Source organism: Lepisma saccharinum, chromosome 3 (genome assembly GCF_977018435.1).
Source record: "Lepisma saccharinum chromosome 3, izLepSacc3.1, whole genome shotgun sequence".
NCBI lineage: Eukaryota > Metazoa > Arthropoda > Insecta > Zygentoma > Lepismatidae > Lepisma > Lepisma saccharinum.
In genome coordinates this window covers 20,925,437-20,940,075 of record NC_139231.1, presented here as the reverse complement: position 1 = coordinate 20,940,075, position 14,639 = coordinate 20,925,437, and the positions used below count along the sequence as shown (strand labels likewise).

The following is a 14,639-nucleotide window of genomic DNA, read 5'->3' as shown; positions in this document are numbered from 1 at the left end:
ATTTAATAGAAAGGTTCTCCAAAATTTCTCTTCCACTGTCTACGTAAGGTCAGTACCAAGGGGAGGGGCCATGTGGGCCATGCTTCCCCCTCGAACCCTAAAATATTTAAATGTGAACATATAAATAAATAAGTACGAAAATAACATCTTCGATTTTTGAAATGTGTAAAAATTTCAATTTTGCTTTTGTATAAATAAATCTGTTTCTTACGCAAAAGTCTTCAAGCTGCAATATTGGGTGGTTTTAGTTTTATAATCATTGATGCAAGGCTACCAGACGTCCGATTCATCGATTTAGTCAGGACAGTGCGTTACTTTCAATCCTTGTCCCGACTTTTTCGAACTGCAATCGTGATGCGAAAATGTCTCTTTATTATTATTTTTTTTTTTTGTTAACTCACAATTAGACATGTTCTTTATTGTATGAATAATTCTAAGTACGCAACATAGAATTATCATGACCTTTTAATGGCGCTCGCAGTATTTGAACTCCTTTGTAATAATATATGTCAGTCTGTCTGTCTCTCTCTCTGGTCTACGTCAATGACAGAAATGCAAGCAATATTCTTATTTATTTTTAGCCCAATTAAAGGAAAGTGTAAGCATTTAAAAGAAATAAGAAAGATCATCATGTTGCTCTTCCTTAGAAATTGTTGTTCTTCGAGGAAGAAAAATCAGAAGGATTTAGTCCAGCACCTTAACACAGTGTCCCACGAGTCTCTCTTGACTAACACTGTCAAATGTGAAGTGATTTTATGAACACAATTTTCCGCCTGTTTACTGTTTACGTATAACGTTGCACAGATTTGGTAGCTCGCACACGGTGTAATTATTTCGTGTTATCTTACGCAACAGCAAATACATTTCATAAGACTGTTCTGGACACAAGACTTGCATCAGTAAACAAGCATTTTGTCTGTTACAGTATCAGAGGAAAAGAACATCGTCCTGTAATGTTCAAGCCTCTAGATATTTTCCATTAGTAATGTCTAATCACAATAATAAGTTAGAAGAAATAACTCGCATTTTCACAACTACCAATATTCTCGCTTTTAATCACTTCGAAAATTATTTCTCGAAGATATCGGTTAGACTACAAGAAAGCAAATCAAAATTAAAGTAAAAGTTCAACTACACATTTACAATATTCGAGGGACAGAATACTTAAAAAAATTGTTGTTTCATTCGAAGGTAAAGGCGTGGTGTAGTGGTTCTTCTACCTAGTTTAAGGAGCTGAAGCTTGTAGGGTAGTGGCTACCGTTCACGATTGTCAATCTGATAGTCGTAGGTTCAAACCCTTCCGGTAGCAGAAAATTTTCGTAAGTTTTAGACATATCCCATTGTGTTTATTGTCCACGCCGTGTGAAACGGAATGATTCAGTTTGGAATTAACGATGGGGGGAGGGGAAATATTGAATTACAAAATCTCCATTTCAACGAACCGAGAAGTGGAGGAAAATTGAATAATTCTTATTAATATTAAAAATTACGTTCATTTTTTTAGTGGTGTAATCGCAGGTAAAATCATGGAAGATTTTAATTTGCTCTGAACTCAGCCAAAAGGCATTTCGCACCGATCTAATATATTCTCCAATATATTTCAAAATGTTATTGAATGTTTCATGTCGATAATTTGACCAATGCATCCATTCTTGACGCTCAGACGATATTTTCTGCAACTACCTCTTCTCTCCAGTTCCTTCTCCGTCTTCTCTCCCCTCTTTCCGTTCTGCTTTTATCTCATATCGCCTTCCCTACTTTTCTCGCATCTTATCTCCATCCCACTCTTCTCCACTCCTCTTATCTCATTTCCCGTCTTAGATTTCCGACTCCACTGCACTATTCTCTCTTTTTTCGTTCTTCTCTTTTCCTCTCCTTTACTCTACTCTCCACTTCCCTCTTCTCGTCTCCTCCTCTCCTCTCCTCTCGTTTTCCTCCTCTTTTCTCTTCTTTGTTCTTTTATCCTCATTTCCCCTCGAATCTTTTTCCATTCTCCTCACTACATCTCCTCTCCTCGTCTATCATATCTTTCTTCTCTCTTCTACTTTTCCTCTTCTCCTTTCGCTTCCTCTCACCTTTTTTCCTTACTGTAGACTCATCAGCGATGAAATACTAGAAAACCTATTTTTTTCTTTCAGAAAGAATTTTGTCATTTGCGATATAATAGTGATATTTTTAATAATTTTATACAATAATACTTGAGCCGCGGTGGCTCAGTCGGTAACGCGTCTGACTACCATGCTCAAGGTCCCAGGTTCGATCCCCGGCCGGTTCAAATCCGGGAACTTTTCTAACGATGGAAGCGGCCCCGGCGCCTACCCAGCGTCGAATAACATGGTTACCTGGGGGAAACCCTGGGGGGTAAAAGCGGTCAGGGGCGTGATGCTGATCACATCACCCCCACTCACGACCGGATCAAGAAAGTGTGGGGCGTTACCCCCACACCCCCTATACGCCTTCATGGCTTGGTGCTATGCACAGGGGAGCACTTTACTTCTTTTTTTTTAATACTTGTTTATATTTCTTTCGCGTATTTTATAAATATCTCTTGTGCATGTGGCAACCCTGAAATTGAGCCTAACTCTGCACGCAACCCACCAACGGCTTGTGTAAATTGGGTTGCCTAGTTTAAAATGTCGTTGTCCTAAAACTTTTAAGAGACACTGTACCAGAAGCACTTGCACCCCAACACTAACTAGACTTCAATTTATTCTATATTATGTGCTAAATGTAACATAGTATAAATTGAGAATTACAAAAGTAGATTCTGCTATGTAAATAGCCTTTTGCAAAAGACCAATGACAAAAGTTTAAAAATTGTAACAGCCCAGACAGGGACTCGAACCCTGGACCGATAGATTAAAAGCCTAATGCTATACCAACTAAGCTATCCGGGCACGCGCTATACACGTGAAAAGTTGGTTATGTTAAGAAATATCCAAGGGATCAATAGCATACAAGTGTTATGTGTATGAAAGGAAAATATAAGGTTGACATTACTAATCATTAGAAGACACGGTTCACAAAATCCCCTGAACAAGTGTGGAACAAACGTTTTGCGGGAGCAAAGAAAGACTGCTAGACCCTAACCCCGGGGAAAATTTTCCCACCAGTCGCTCGCACGGCGGATGGGGTGAGCCTCCATTGTTAGTTCTCGCGGTCTTTGCTAAAAGTTTTTTTTTCCTCTCATCTAAAGGGCATTACGCCCTGCCTCTATTATGATTTTTGAATGGTGCTTAAATTTGTAGTGGTTAGCACGTGTCGCCAATATTTTATTTTGGAAAGTTGCACGCGCCCCGGGTTAGTCGAGACTTCAGTGAAACAACATCTATAATTGTTTACCGAATATAGATAGTTTTACTGGAAAGAGACATGTCACATATCTCACATTCTATAAATAGGAAGAAATAAGTTATGTATCCGGGAGGGCTACGAAGCGACTGCAAAACTGAATAGCAAAGTTAGCGGGTAAAATGAAAGCTGGATTTTTTATAAGGTACTTTATGTTGCTTGGGGGTATATAGACGCTCCCTCTTGTAATCTGATACCAAATTGTTACTTTGGAGTGTGGTGCGAAGAACATTGTATCCAAAGATGTCATCTTTGTCGATCAGTATTGTAAGTATATTTTTTAATACTGTGGTGGTTTATTTACTTTTGTAAATACCTTTTTTAGTAACTCAATTCCACTTTTTATAAATGAAACAAATGGTTTCTACACACGAAATTTTTATTTTCACAAACTAGACTACTACAAAGTATGTAATACATCAACCTTTTTCAATTGTTACATATCAGAGAATACTATTCTACTACAAAGTAGCGTTATACTAACGCTTTTTTTATCTCAAATATACATTTGTAAACATTACATTATTGTTTGAGAAAGAGCTTCTTTTTTTTGCTAGTTTTTGGATTGATTGTTGCAAATTGCCTCCCAGAACTCATCCTCTAAAGAACGATCATGAATGTGAGCAGGGTGCGTATGTAATGCACACGTAGACTCGGGTACATATATTGGTCCCTGGCCGCAAAAGTGAAACTTTTTTGACGGGACTTCATTATATCTAAACAAACAGTGGCGTACGGGATTACCGTACAACTCCCTTGTTCGTAATGTCTGTATGGGGGTACCAGAAAAATACACTTTATCATCATTGGTGACAAATTTATTTATGTGGCTTACTCCTTTTTGCTCAGTCCTTGATTTGTTTCCTTGCCACAGATCATTGCATGTATATGCAAAGCCGACCTGAAGATCAGATATCATTTTGGTATATAATTGCATAACAAGAGTAATATCCAGACTGTCTATTTTTGTTTCAAAGGTTTGTTTATTTCTCACTACTATTCTGTTGTGACTGCATTGAAATAGGCCCCAGACGCGTCCTTTGTATTTGTTGATCAACTGCTTCATTTTTTCTTTCTTTATGCACTCAAGATTAAGGCATCTATGATTGCTTTCTTCTTTTTCTCCAAGCTCGCATTCCACACAAGTAGGGTGAGGATAGTGAAACACTATTGTCTGGGCCACAGCTTCTACGAGGCACTGCTCATTGATTAGGCTCTCACAGCATCCACACTGTTGATAAAGTCAAGAAAATCACATTTGTAAATTATTATTTTTTTCAAATCTTTCGCAAAGATATTGTGTATCAGTTCCTGCTACACATGGTCAAGGAATAATTATTCTGGTTATACACTTACAGTTCAGTTTAAAAAACTCTGTCACAGAAGCACAGGGGTTTTCACCTAAACTGTCAAAATATGTTCCGTGGCAATTCGAATCAATGTACAGGGCAAGTCCAATGTATTCCAGGCCCCGAATCTCTGTCTTTATTGAAACTTGATATTTTTCGGTAACGTATTGCCTGTACCAGACCAACAAAAAATTTCACATAGAACACTGACATGGCTATGCTTAGGGTATCCATTTTGCAGCCGAATTCAATGAATATAAGTTCTCGTCTGACGACGAGATGCTGGCTTCTTTGCACTCTGATGTCGAGTTGTTCTCGTCTTGGGTTGAGGCACATGCAGGTACAACGTGCTGAATGAAACTGTAGTGGTGTAGAAACTGACCGTACAGGTGCGCGTTTCTCAGAGCACAAGCTATTTTTCTCAGGCGGTGGTTCTTCTCACAGCAGGTATAGGCAGGGAAACTTAGTAGAGCTGATTTAGGGCATCCAAGCTGCTCCAAGTTAATCACAGTGCGTTGAAGTAAGGAAGAAAGGAAATGGCACTTTTCTGCGCCAAAGGAATAAACGGCTGAGGCATTTTCGGTACAGCAGGATAAAATAGTGGACATATTGGTAAAATTCACTTCTCCAGCTTGCCAAGAGAGGCCGTGCACATTTTGAGTTTCCCATAAATTTTCATTTTGTATTCTGATATCGAGATCTTCCCATGCGCACGGTGGTTTAAATACCCATGATTGCAAACAATTAGAATCTGGATCCACAACAGCTATTTCTTTTGGAATATATTTTCCATGATTATCTCGAAATCCTATAAAATCAATATCTGCTCTCATATTGTGATCCGACTTTGTGGCTGACACTCACTCAACTGAAGGGATATTTGCTATAATCAAAATATACTTCACGATAAGACCCCCGTGAAATCAGTTTCAATGGTAGGAGAAAGAATAAAGATATACAGAACAGATTATTTTAGAGTTTCTTTGTTATTTAGAAGCAGGTTAAGTTTTCTACTCTATTTTCCCATTTTATTGAGGCTTGGTGGGTCCTAGAGCCACTTTATGCATGAACTGAAAAATTGATGTCAAATAACCCCCAACCTTCTGTCAGAGTATAATATTTCAGTGTTTGAAGTATTTACATCCCGTACGGTAAAGATACATAGTACTCCAATTTTCGGCGTTTCGTGTGAACTGCCTGGTGAGTTTTTTGTTCCTTTTCCGAGACTATCTCGAAATTAGCTTTACGTTTAATTTTTCGAGGGTTTTCAACCACTCTCTTTTCAATTTCTCCTTTAACAAGTTGCTTGAAATAGTCAAAATTAATTTGCAATTGCGTCCTGTAGTTCATGGTAATTCCGCGCACTTTAATGACATGTTTTTCATCGTTGCATCATATTTGTTTTCCATTTTATATGCATAATTCTTGGGGCCACCACCAAGAAAACATGAGATTTCATACGGCTCTTTAATCTCATCGGTCAGTTCACCGAGAAAGGAACCTGTAGGTAACAGCGTTTCACCATGCTTTTCAACATAGAATACAGAGTCAGTGTCCACATAATGGATAGATTCTTTTACTTGATCCATGAATGAATATAAATGCATTCTTCCATAAGCAGTGATAAATGCTGAGACAAGGACATTGGAGAGCATTAGCGGAGAATTGGCCGTTTCCAGGTCGACAAAGTTTACTAGCAAGCATTTTTCAGAAATAGGGACTACAGTTTTAATCTCATATTGCGGATTGAATACAATATCATGGAATTTCTTTTCAGTATTGACAAAAACTGACTTAGTTTTTAATACCGATTCCCCGAACTTTCCATAGAGGCTATTAAGGAGTATTTTGGATATGTAACGCAGCCCAGCATTGTATCCAATTTCTTCCTTGACAAGCTGAATACCCTCATGATCGAAATAATCTCGAATATACTTGTTTTTGTCATGTTCTGTACTGCAAGTGGAAGGATATCCTGAGGACTGTTGTTTCAGTCTAAGGAAAGTATCTACGTATTCTCTGAACACATTATCTGATTCTTGTGCTGAAGGAAAATCCCATACTTCATAAATTTTTAGTATTTTGTACCCTTTCTCTACAGCCAACTTGAGTTCTTCTGATACCCAGGTGCCATGTAAGTTTCTTTGTTTTTCGGTGTGTGGGCATTCTTCCTGATTCTCACTTTGTGCACATGCACAGCAGAGAGCAAACATTAACTTGCTATTGCACGCCATGCCAAGCACAGGTAAGTATAAATTTTTAGGTGGGAGAACATCGCACTTTACTATCCCGAATATGTTCTCCAGTGGGGGAAACTCGGAAGTGTAAATCACAGGTTTGCCCTTGGGCATCTTTCGCTGTTTCATCATGGCCGGGTACAGGGAAACAACATCTAAAAGTTTCATGCATGAATTCTCGCCATCTTGGCGATCGTATAGAGCCCTGAAAAGTTCTGTACGTCCGCCATTGAAGGCTTGTTTGGGGATAAGCGGGGAGTCAAGTGAGTAGCAGTTCTCACCAATAAATTTGCGTAGTTCCAGGTTGGTTTTGATTTCGTTATGGAACTCACATTCCAATTTTTCAATTACCGTGTACCCCATTTGCTCCAGCAACGCTTTTCTTGCTACTGTGAGTTCGTACCTCTGGTTTAATGTTTCTCCTGTTTCATTAAGGGGTTGATTCCTATTTTCAGGAGAACATAACGGGCATGCATGAAAATAACAATCCAGAAAACTGTACACAGTTTTAGACTCTTCATGTAGCCCGTCCAGCTTATAACGCCCTACTTTCGCTTCCCCGAGATTGCCAGCATGCCTCAATGTGATATTATTGGAATATTCTATCCATTTCAACCATTTCAACGAAATTAGAGAATAAGTATCCTGCTCCCGGAATCCCATCGGTGATATCTTGATAAGTGTGTTTTCTTTTAGAAATTTAGCCCTGAATATCAATGAGGCTAAAGATGCAAGTGTGGCACATCTCAGAAAGCATTGAATTCCCGACAATTGTTCAATTAAATTTGAAAATTTAATACACGCAGCTGCAAGGATTTCAACATCACTAATACAATACTGACGCAACTCTTGTTGGAAATCAAATATTTTCCCAGCCTGAACAGTTTCCTCATGCCACTTGCGAATTTCCTCCCATTCTTTAGTGGACTTGGCGTCCACGTCATAAAAAGAAATATCAGGGTAGGGCCCCACATAATGTTGGTTCTCAGGCGTAGAGAAGAGATAGGGAAAGTCGCCTTTACGCAGTTCATCACCGAGACCCAGACTTGTAGGCAAGTCTTTTAATTTCATTAACATGAAATTTAATGAATCACGGAAAATGATTTTCTTGCCCACGCTCATTTCAATAATATTACGCCCTCTCATAATTACTGAAGACATAATATTTTCTTTAGTGATCAAATAGTTCAGTACAAAATGAGAATCGTAACGTCCCGCATTATGTGCTATGCACACAATTTTCTCAAATCCTTCCCTGGGTGTTTGAATATAATGCATAAATTCCTCAATATTGGGGAAAATATGCATACGAGGGCCACACGTTTCGCAGAAATCTGCTTCAGAGTCTTTGCACGCGTGACAAGCCTGCTTGGCAACCGCCAGATTCACTTCGTGTTTCTGTGCAACTTCCCCTTCAACCAACATACATTCAAAATCATAAAAAAAATACAGAAATTTACTGATTGGATCTATTTTGACTGGGAGAATATAACATTTGTGGGTAGGGGCGACAAACGCACTACAGCTTTTGCAAAAAAATTCTTCACATTTATGAGGAGTTTTACGGGTCCTTGTATTAAAAATCTTGCAACAGATTGTGCACTGGTGAATGGATTCACACAGACTGGATTTACGGCCTACCGTACGTAAATGATTCTGGAAACATTTTCCAGACAGAAACGTACGGTTACATTCTCCGCATTTTCGAGGGACAGAGTTAGTATTTTCCTCTAAATGACTACCTTCACATTTGGAACAGTGTAATGTACACTCACTATGTTGATATTTGTTATTATAACCTAATTGGCATTTTGCACAGTAGTAAATTTTTACAAGCAGGTTCCGAACTGAATTGACTATGTCAAAGTGTTCGTTATGATACAACAAATTGATTTGTTTAGGGGCGAACGGAGTAGCCCGTATCACCTCATAGTCCCTTTCCCCGTCTTTCATTGCAAAAACAACAATCTGGTACTCTGGCCCTAGCTTATTCTGAAACTTCATAATATCTTCTACTGTACACCCATTGGAAGGGTCGACGTTTGCTTCATGGCACAAGCGGATAGCGGCTTCTTTAAATGTATTGTCAAACCTTCGAAAAGATTGGATTTTGTTAGTATCTTTGTCGATTTTAGCCTTGCCAAGTATAATTGCCCGTGGTAAACACAAATTATCATCGTTGTGGATTACAGTGATAGCCCTCTGAATCTGATTAGCATTATTCACTGTTAGTAACGGAGCGTATTTTCTGTAGAGAGACAATTTACCCCTGCCACGTCGAGGTTCCACAATATGCGCCGAGCATTTAATAGTATTCCCCACAAAGAAAGACTCGTTGCTATTGAGCACTTTGGCAACATAATGCTGGATAATGTCCACATTTAGCGCTGAAAGGCGACGCCAAGGGATATAGATATCCCTGTCGTTACCTCCCGCAGAAATAATCACCCCAACTTGACTCTCGGGTACAACATCATAAAAAACCCTTCTCATCATGAACTGGAACATCGATCTGACAAAAGAATGGGGGTCCCCGACTACCTGCGCAGGGATATCAAAAGAAACCTCCCTGCCTAGCATAGCAAAGCGTCTGAAATATCTGTTCCGTTCCCCCGCTATTGAAAAAAGGGGTTCGCCCGAACCAATTTGATTCAATATGTTGTGAGCAGTCTCGCAAAACAAAGTCGGATCAGAATATGGATAATCGTAGTAAATAACCACCCTCTCGCAAAAGTTGTAATATGCATTTATAATATCTTCTGGAGAAGTGTAATATCCCAGGTTAAAATAGGTTAAAATGGATTCGGCTGTACTCACCGCACTGCTGTTGGACCTGGAGCTGGAAGCCATTCTTCCCTCAGATGTGGAATTCAGAGAAAGTGACAGAACCTGGAACAATAACAATACATATTGTTAGTGTTATTTTCGAGTATTCTTTGTATAATATTTTCAAAAATAATGCAAAACGCTTAAACTTTGTTTGCATGGCAGTTAAAAAAACAACTTGAAATAAAGAATAGTACACAAAAAAAAATACTTACCAAGTTAAAAAGCCTTTAGTTGCACTGCAACAACTCAGTCACGCTAAAAAATCAGTACGTCTTTCAAGCCAAACACTTGAGAACTCTCTTGGACCGCTTCGTCTTCCGCTCGATATTTATAGATTCTTAGACAAAAGGCCAGTCAATATAAATATTATTTTCATTACTCTTCTCTGATTGGTTGAATCATTTATTAAAAACCTTCTCTCATTGGTTAATATTTTCTAGGCTCTACCCAGGACCGTTCGAGCTCCTCAATTATACCAAATATGACTCACCACCGACGCCAAAATGGCCTTAGAATAGGCCGAAAGTGTATTTTGTACCTTAATGGAAAAACCATTAATTCCAAACTCCAACGTCAGTATAAATCATCTGTGACTCATATCCGGCAGAAACACACATATAAAATACAACAATAGGTTAGCTTAGGCCGAAAACGGAATACATAATAGTATCTTTTGTGCACTAATGGAAAACCATTAATTTCAAACTCACACGTGTGCATGAGTCATCGGTGACTCATCTCCTCCTCCACCCACGACACGTGGCGCTAGATTAATTAACAATAGCGTCACCCTCGATACTGAATTAAAAAACATTAATCATAATTAAAAATGACAGATAATCGATGAAAAACGACGTCAAGGGTAGTACCGTCTACTTCCATTTCTTTTACACTCAAGTTCATTATATCTCTATCCTAGACGCTGCCAAGGAACATACTTCTTCGTCCTTAGTTTTCCAACTTTAACTTCTTAGTCTATCAGCTTCTTTATATATGTTAATTTTGTAAATCAATCTTGCTCTGACATTTTGTAGCAAACCCTTAACTTAAAAATATTCAGGATTCTTTGGCTGATCCCGAAAGGGAGTGGTTGTTTTCTCCAACATCGTAATTGGTTTATGATTATCTTTGCAGCTTACATTGTTTTGAAATTATCCCAGCACACAAAACACATACATTTGGTACACTTACTAAGGATTTCCTTCTTACATCCCCCATGGCCCCACGTAATGGTTGCATGTTTGTAAGTACGGTATCACCAGCAGAGAAGCCCGACCCTGTGGCCGAGAGGTTAGCATATCGCGCTGCGACGCCAACGGTCCCGGGTTCGAATCCTGGTCGGGCTTGGTTGTTTGTGAATGTCCATTCATCAATTTCATCATTTCATCACTCATACCCATCTTCGCAAATTAGCCACGAGGCACAAAACGCGAAGTAAAATAAACTAAATCAATCAATCAAATCAATCAACCAGCAGAGAAGTTGCCATATGAATTCAGGTCAAATCTCAAAAGCAGGTTTCTTCGTTTGACGTTGTATCTGCGACAAAGTAACGTCACTGGCAGATGAGGAATTTCCGTTGTTCCCCTTGTCAATAGCGATCACGGTTCCTGTATTAACATAGGTTTCTCTGTGATACTACTTTTGATCAGGCTTTAAATACATTTGAACTTGATAACTTGTTTTAAGTCTTCAGTAGATGCAACATTCTTGACAAATACCGTCTTGCCTCTAAATCCATCTTGCATCATCCTTTTCTGGTAACAAAATTACTGGAGCTAAGCAAGTATAGGAAATATATGGCGTAAACAGACTGTAAAGAACGTTCAGAAGTACCACTGTTAATGCTGTATAGCCTTTTGGTGTTTCTTTCTCGGTCTCTGACAAAGTTGAAACCATTCACTTGCAACAATATGTCCAACATGTCGATCAATGTCAAAAATAGTAACTTTCTATCGAGAAAAATGGTCTTTACAAACAAGGAAGCAGACGGGCTTATCTCAGTTTACGCTGGAAAATTTTCATCAGTTTACGACAATCACTTTTTCGCTAAATGTTGAAATACGACACTTTGACAAATCAAAAAAAATTGAATGTCTCGAAAACTGCTGATTGTGGGGTCAACCATACTACACGTGGGTGAAATATCTCAAATTTCGCTTCTCTTTTTTAGATACGACACATTGTGAAGTGGTAGACGATATGTCCGCCAGAGTCCGTGAATCTTTGCTGTTACATTTCCTAATAATATAAGTAATTATAAAGCATTATCTGATCTTGAAACAGAGTTGTGTTTTAACCCAGCAAGCCCTGAGATATAAAACCTGTTCCCGATAAAACGAGGAGAAACTAACTTTGGGACGACACATGCTGACAAATATAATGTTGAAATGTGCAAATTCCACCATTATATTTTCTCTATTTTTCAGCACGTCCGCAAGCTCATGGTTCAAATATATACAAACTCTGCTAAAAGTTTTCCGTTTTATAAAGACAATATCGTACCTTCAAATAATTCAAGTCTGCAGCTCCATTTCCTTGCACCACAGTATGGAATGGTTTTTGGGCCTGGAAAAAAAATTAACAAATAGTTATACTAATATCTAAACCGTTTTATGGTATATATTAATTTTAAAAAAAAAAACAGAAAAGAAAACGTTCAGCTTACCTGATTTAATTCTTAAGTTATAGGTTCATGAAATTTCATCATAGATGTTTGGGATTACTCATTTGTACAGTATTGGTCATATTATTGGACTCATTAGTTGAAAAAATGAAACACAGATTAACTCACTTTATGTAGAGAAATTTGACAGATTTAAAGTTTTGTGATACACATTGCATTGTTATACACACTGCAAGTACTGTCAGTACTTCGTATGACCTGGCTCTTTTTGAGCCAATTTTAATTATTGTTTGTGTACAATTTATTTTCACTCTTTCTCCTAAACTTCAAACCACGTGGTTTATGAAATTATCCGTTGCTCCGAAGATACAAATAAAAAAAATGTAGATTTTTCAGCGAAAAATGCAGGCTCGCCCAGGACTCGAACCCGGGTCTCTGGCAATCCGTGCCATTGCTCTACCACCTTTTTTTTCTTTTTAAATTTTCTTTATTGAACCACTGAGCTACCGAGCCGGCCTGGCTTCCCCTGCATTTTCGCTGGCGCTGTTTTACCTGTGTGAAATCGTTCGCTGAACATTCTACATAGTACATCTCCTGTGTGTGCCTACTCTAATAAATAAAAAACACTCTTATAACAACCAGAATTAATATTATTTCCTTTGTTATAACCAAAAAATAGCATACATAAAAACAATGTAAGATAAACAATGTAGGTATTCTTCCAGGCAGTTTTGCGAATATGCAAAAAATCGTGCTGCCATCTATTCTTGGGACACCGTAAAAGAAAGAATTGTGGGAAACAAGATTACATCGAAGCAGACAAAGGTTTGGTTAATATCAAAATATTAAATAGTTTAATACCATAAAAAGTTTTTACAATCGTCCATATACGTATTTAGTTAGAACACTTTGAATACAAGTAAATATGCTTCTTTTTTCAATGAGTCCAATAATTTGGCCAATACTGTATTTATTAAAATTATACGAACAGAGAAAATCATATTGGTACCTAATATATTTTCATCTTCAGTTTCTCGTGATGTAATAGAGGTTAATTTTAAGGGTCGGCTGGAACTTTGGCCGTCGCCAACGCAGCTTTTTTCCGAATTTTCCTCTCCTTTCGAAACACTGCTATTGTATTGTAAAATCTGCTTAGAATTCATTCCAGAGCTTTCACGTGAATCTTCGTGTGGTTTGCTTTAGCTGTTGCCTAGATATTCGCAATAGTTTCGTGCCTACAGAAGGCTATTAAACTATTCTGAATATCTAGGCAACAGTAAGAGCAAACCGTTTGAACATTCACGTGAATGCTCTATAATAAATCCTAAGCCCATGTTTGGTATCAGTTGTATAAGCCGGAGACACATTAAACTCGTTTATTTTCAAATACAAATCATTGCTACTTACCTCATATGCATAGCAGAACATTTTTCAGGCTGGGGATCACTTTTTTTTCCATGAAAAAAGCGTTATTTTTAACATTATAATCATTTATTGGTCGTTGCTAATTCGGCGGGCAAATTTTGACTCACGTTGTCTATCGTCAGCTGATGTGCAGTGTTTCCAAACTTATGAACCGATAAATGCCGCACAAACTATTCACAAAAGGTTTTTAAGCGAAAATTGAGGCTAGACTCTACTTTACGTAATTATCTGCATGGTGATTGCTTCTTTGCGTTCGCGGTGCGCGATCGTGGTGCGGCACCCGGCATCTCTTCGGGTAAGTACCTTTTTCTTTTTACACTTTCTGTTCACGATAGCCCCACTATCCATTCATGGGGTCGAGGTATGCCTACGAGGTTAGGTTAGGCCTGTTAGGTTAGGTTCCATTAGCACTCATTTCACCCCTAAATATGTGCTTCATCATCTAAAAAAACTCCTCAGTACGTTCAATTGCGCATATCCGGACAACATCGGTTTTTCTCGATTTACTCCTTCAGGAAATTTTTACTCGCTTTGGAATTTATGTTGTTGAATTCCTTATAAAATAAGCTTTCCAACGATATATGACACGTATTCCTTAGGAAAAGGACGTAAACTAGAGTGTTACCTTAAATTGGAAAAAAAAACCCGCTCACACGTCATCTTGTAAAACTACCGCGTGGTTGCTACACTGACAGGGGGTTACATAATCGAACGCACGGAACATTTGATTCACGTAGTCGACGGTAATGGCGGCACGAGCTATCGTACAATGGAGATGCATGAATGACGAAAAATACCTTACTTACAGGCCAAATAAGTTGA

At 38.3% G+C, this 14,639-nt stretch overlaps 1 protein-coding gene across 1 annotated transcript in view; it reads right to left on the bottom strand.

Moving 5' to 3' along the window:
- The window catches only part of LOC145984934 (pickpocket protein 28-like), a 328,930-nt gene that overhangs the window by 18,568 nt on the left and 295,723 nt on the right, over positions 1–14,639 (bottom strand). Inside the window, exon 10 of the mRNA XM_083118345.1 lies at positions 12,272–12,334. Coding sequence (XP_082974471.1) covers positions 12,272–12,334 — 63 coding nt within the window. The remainder of the gene's footprint in view (positions 1–12,271; positions 12,335–14,639) is intronic.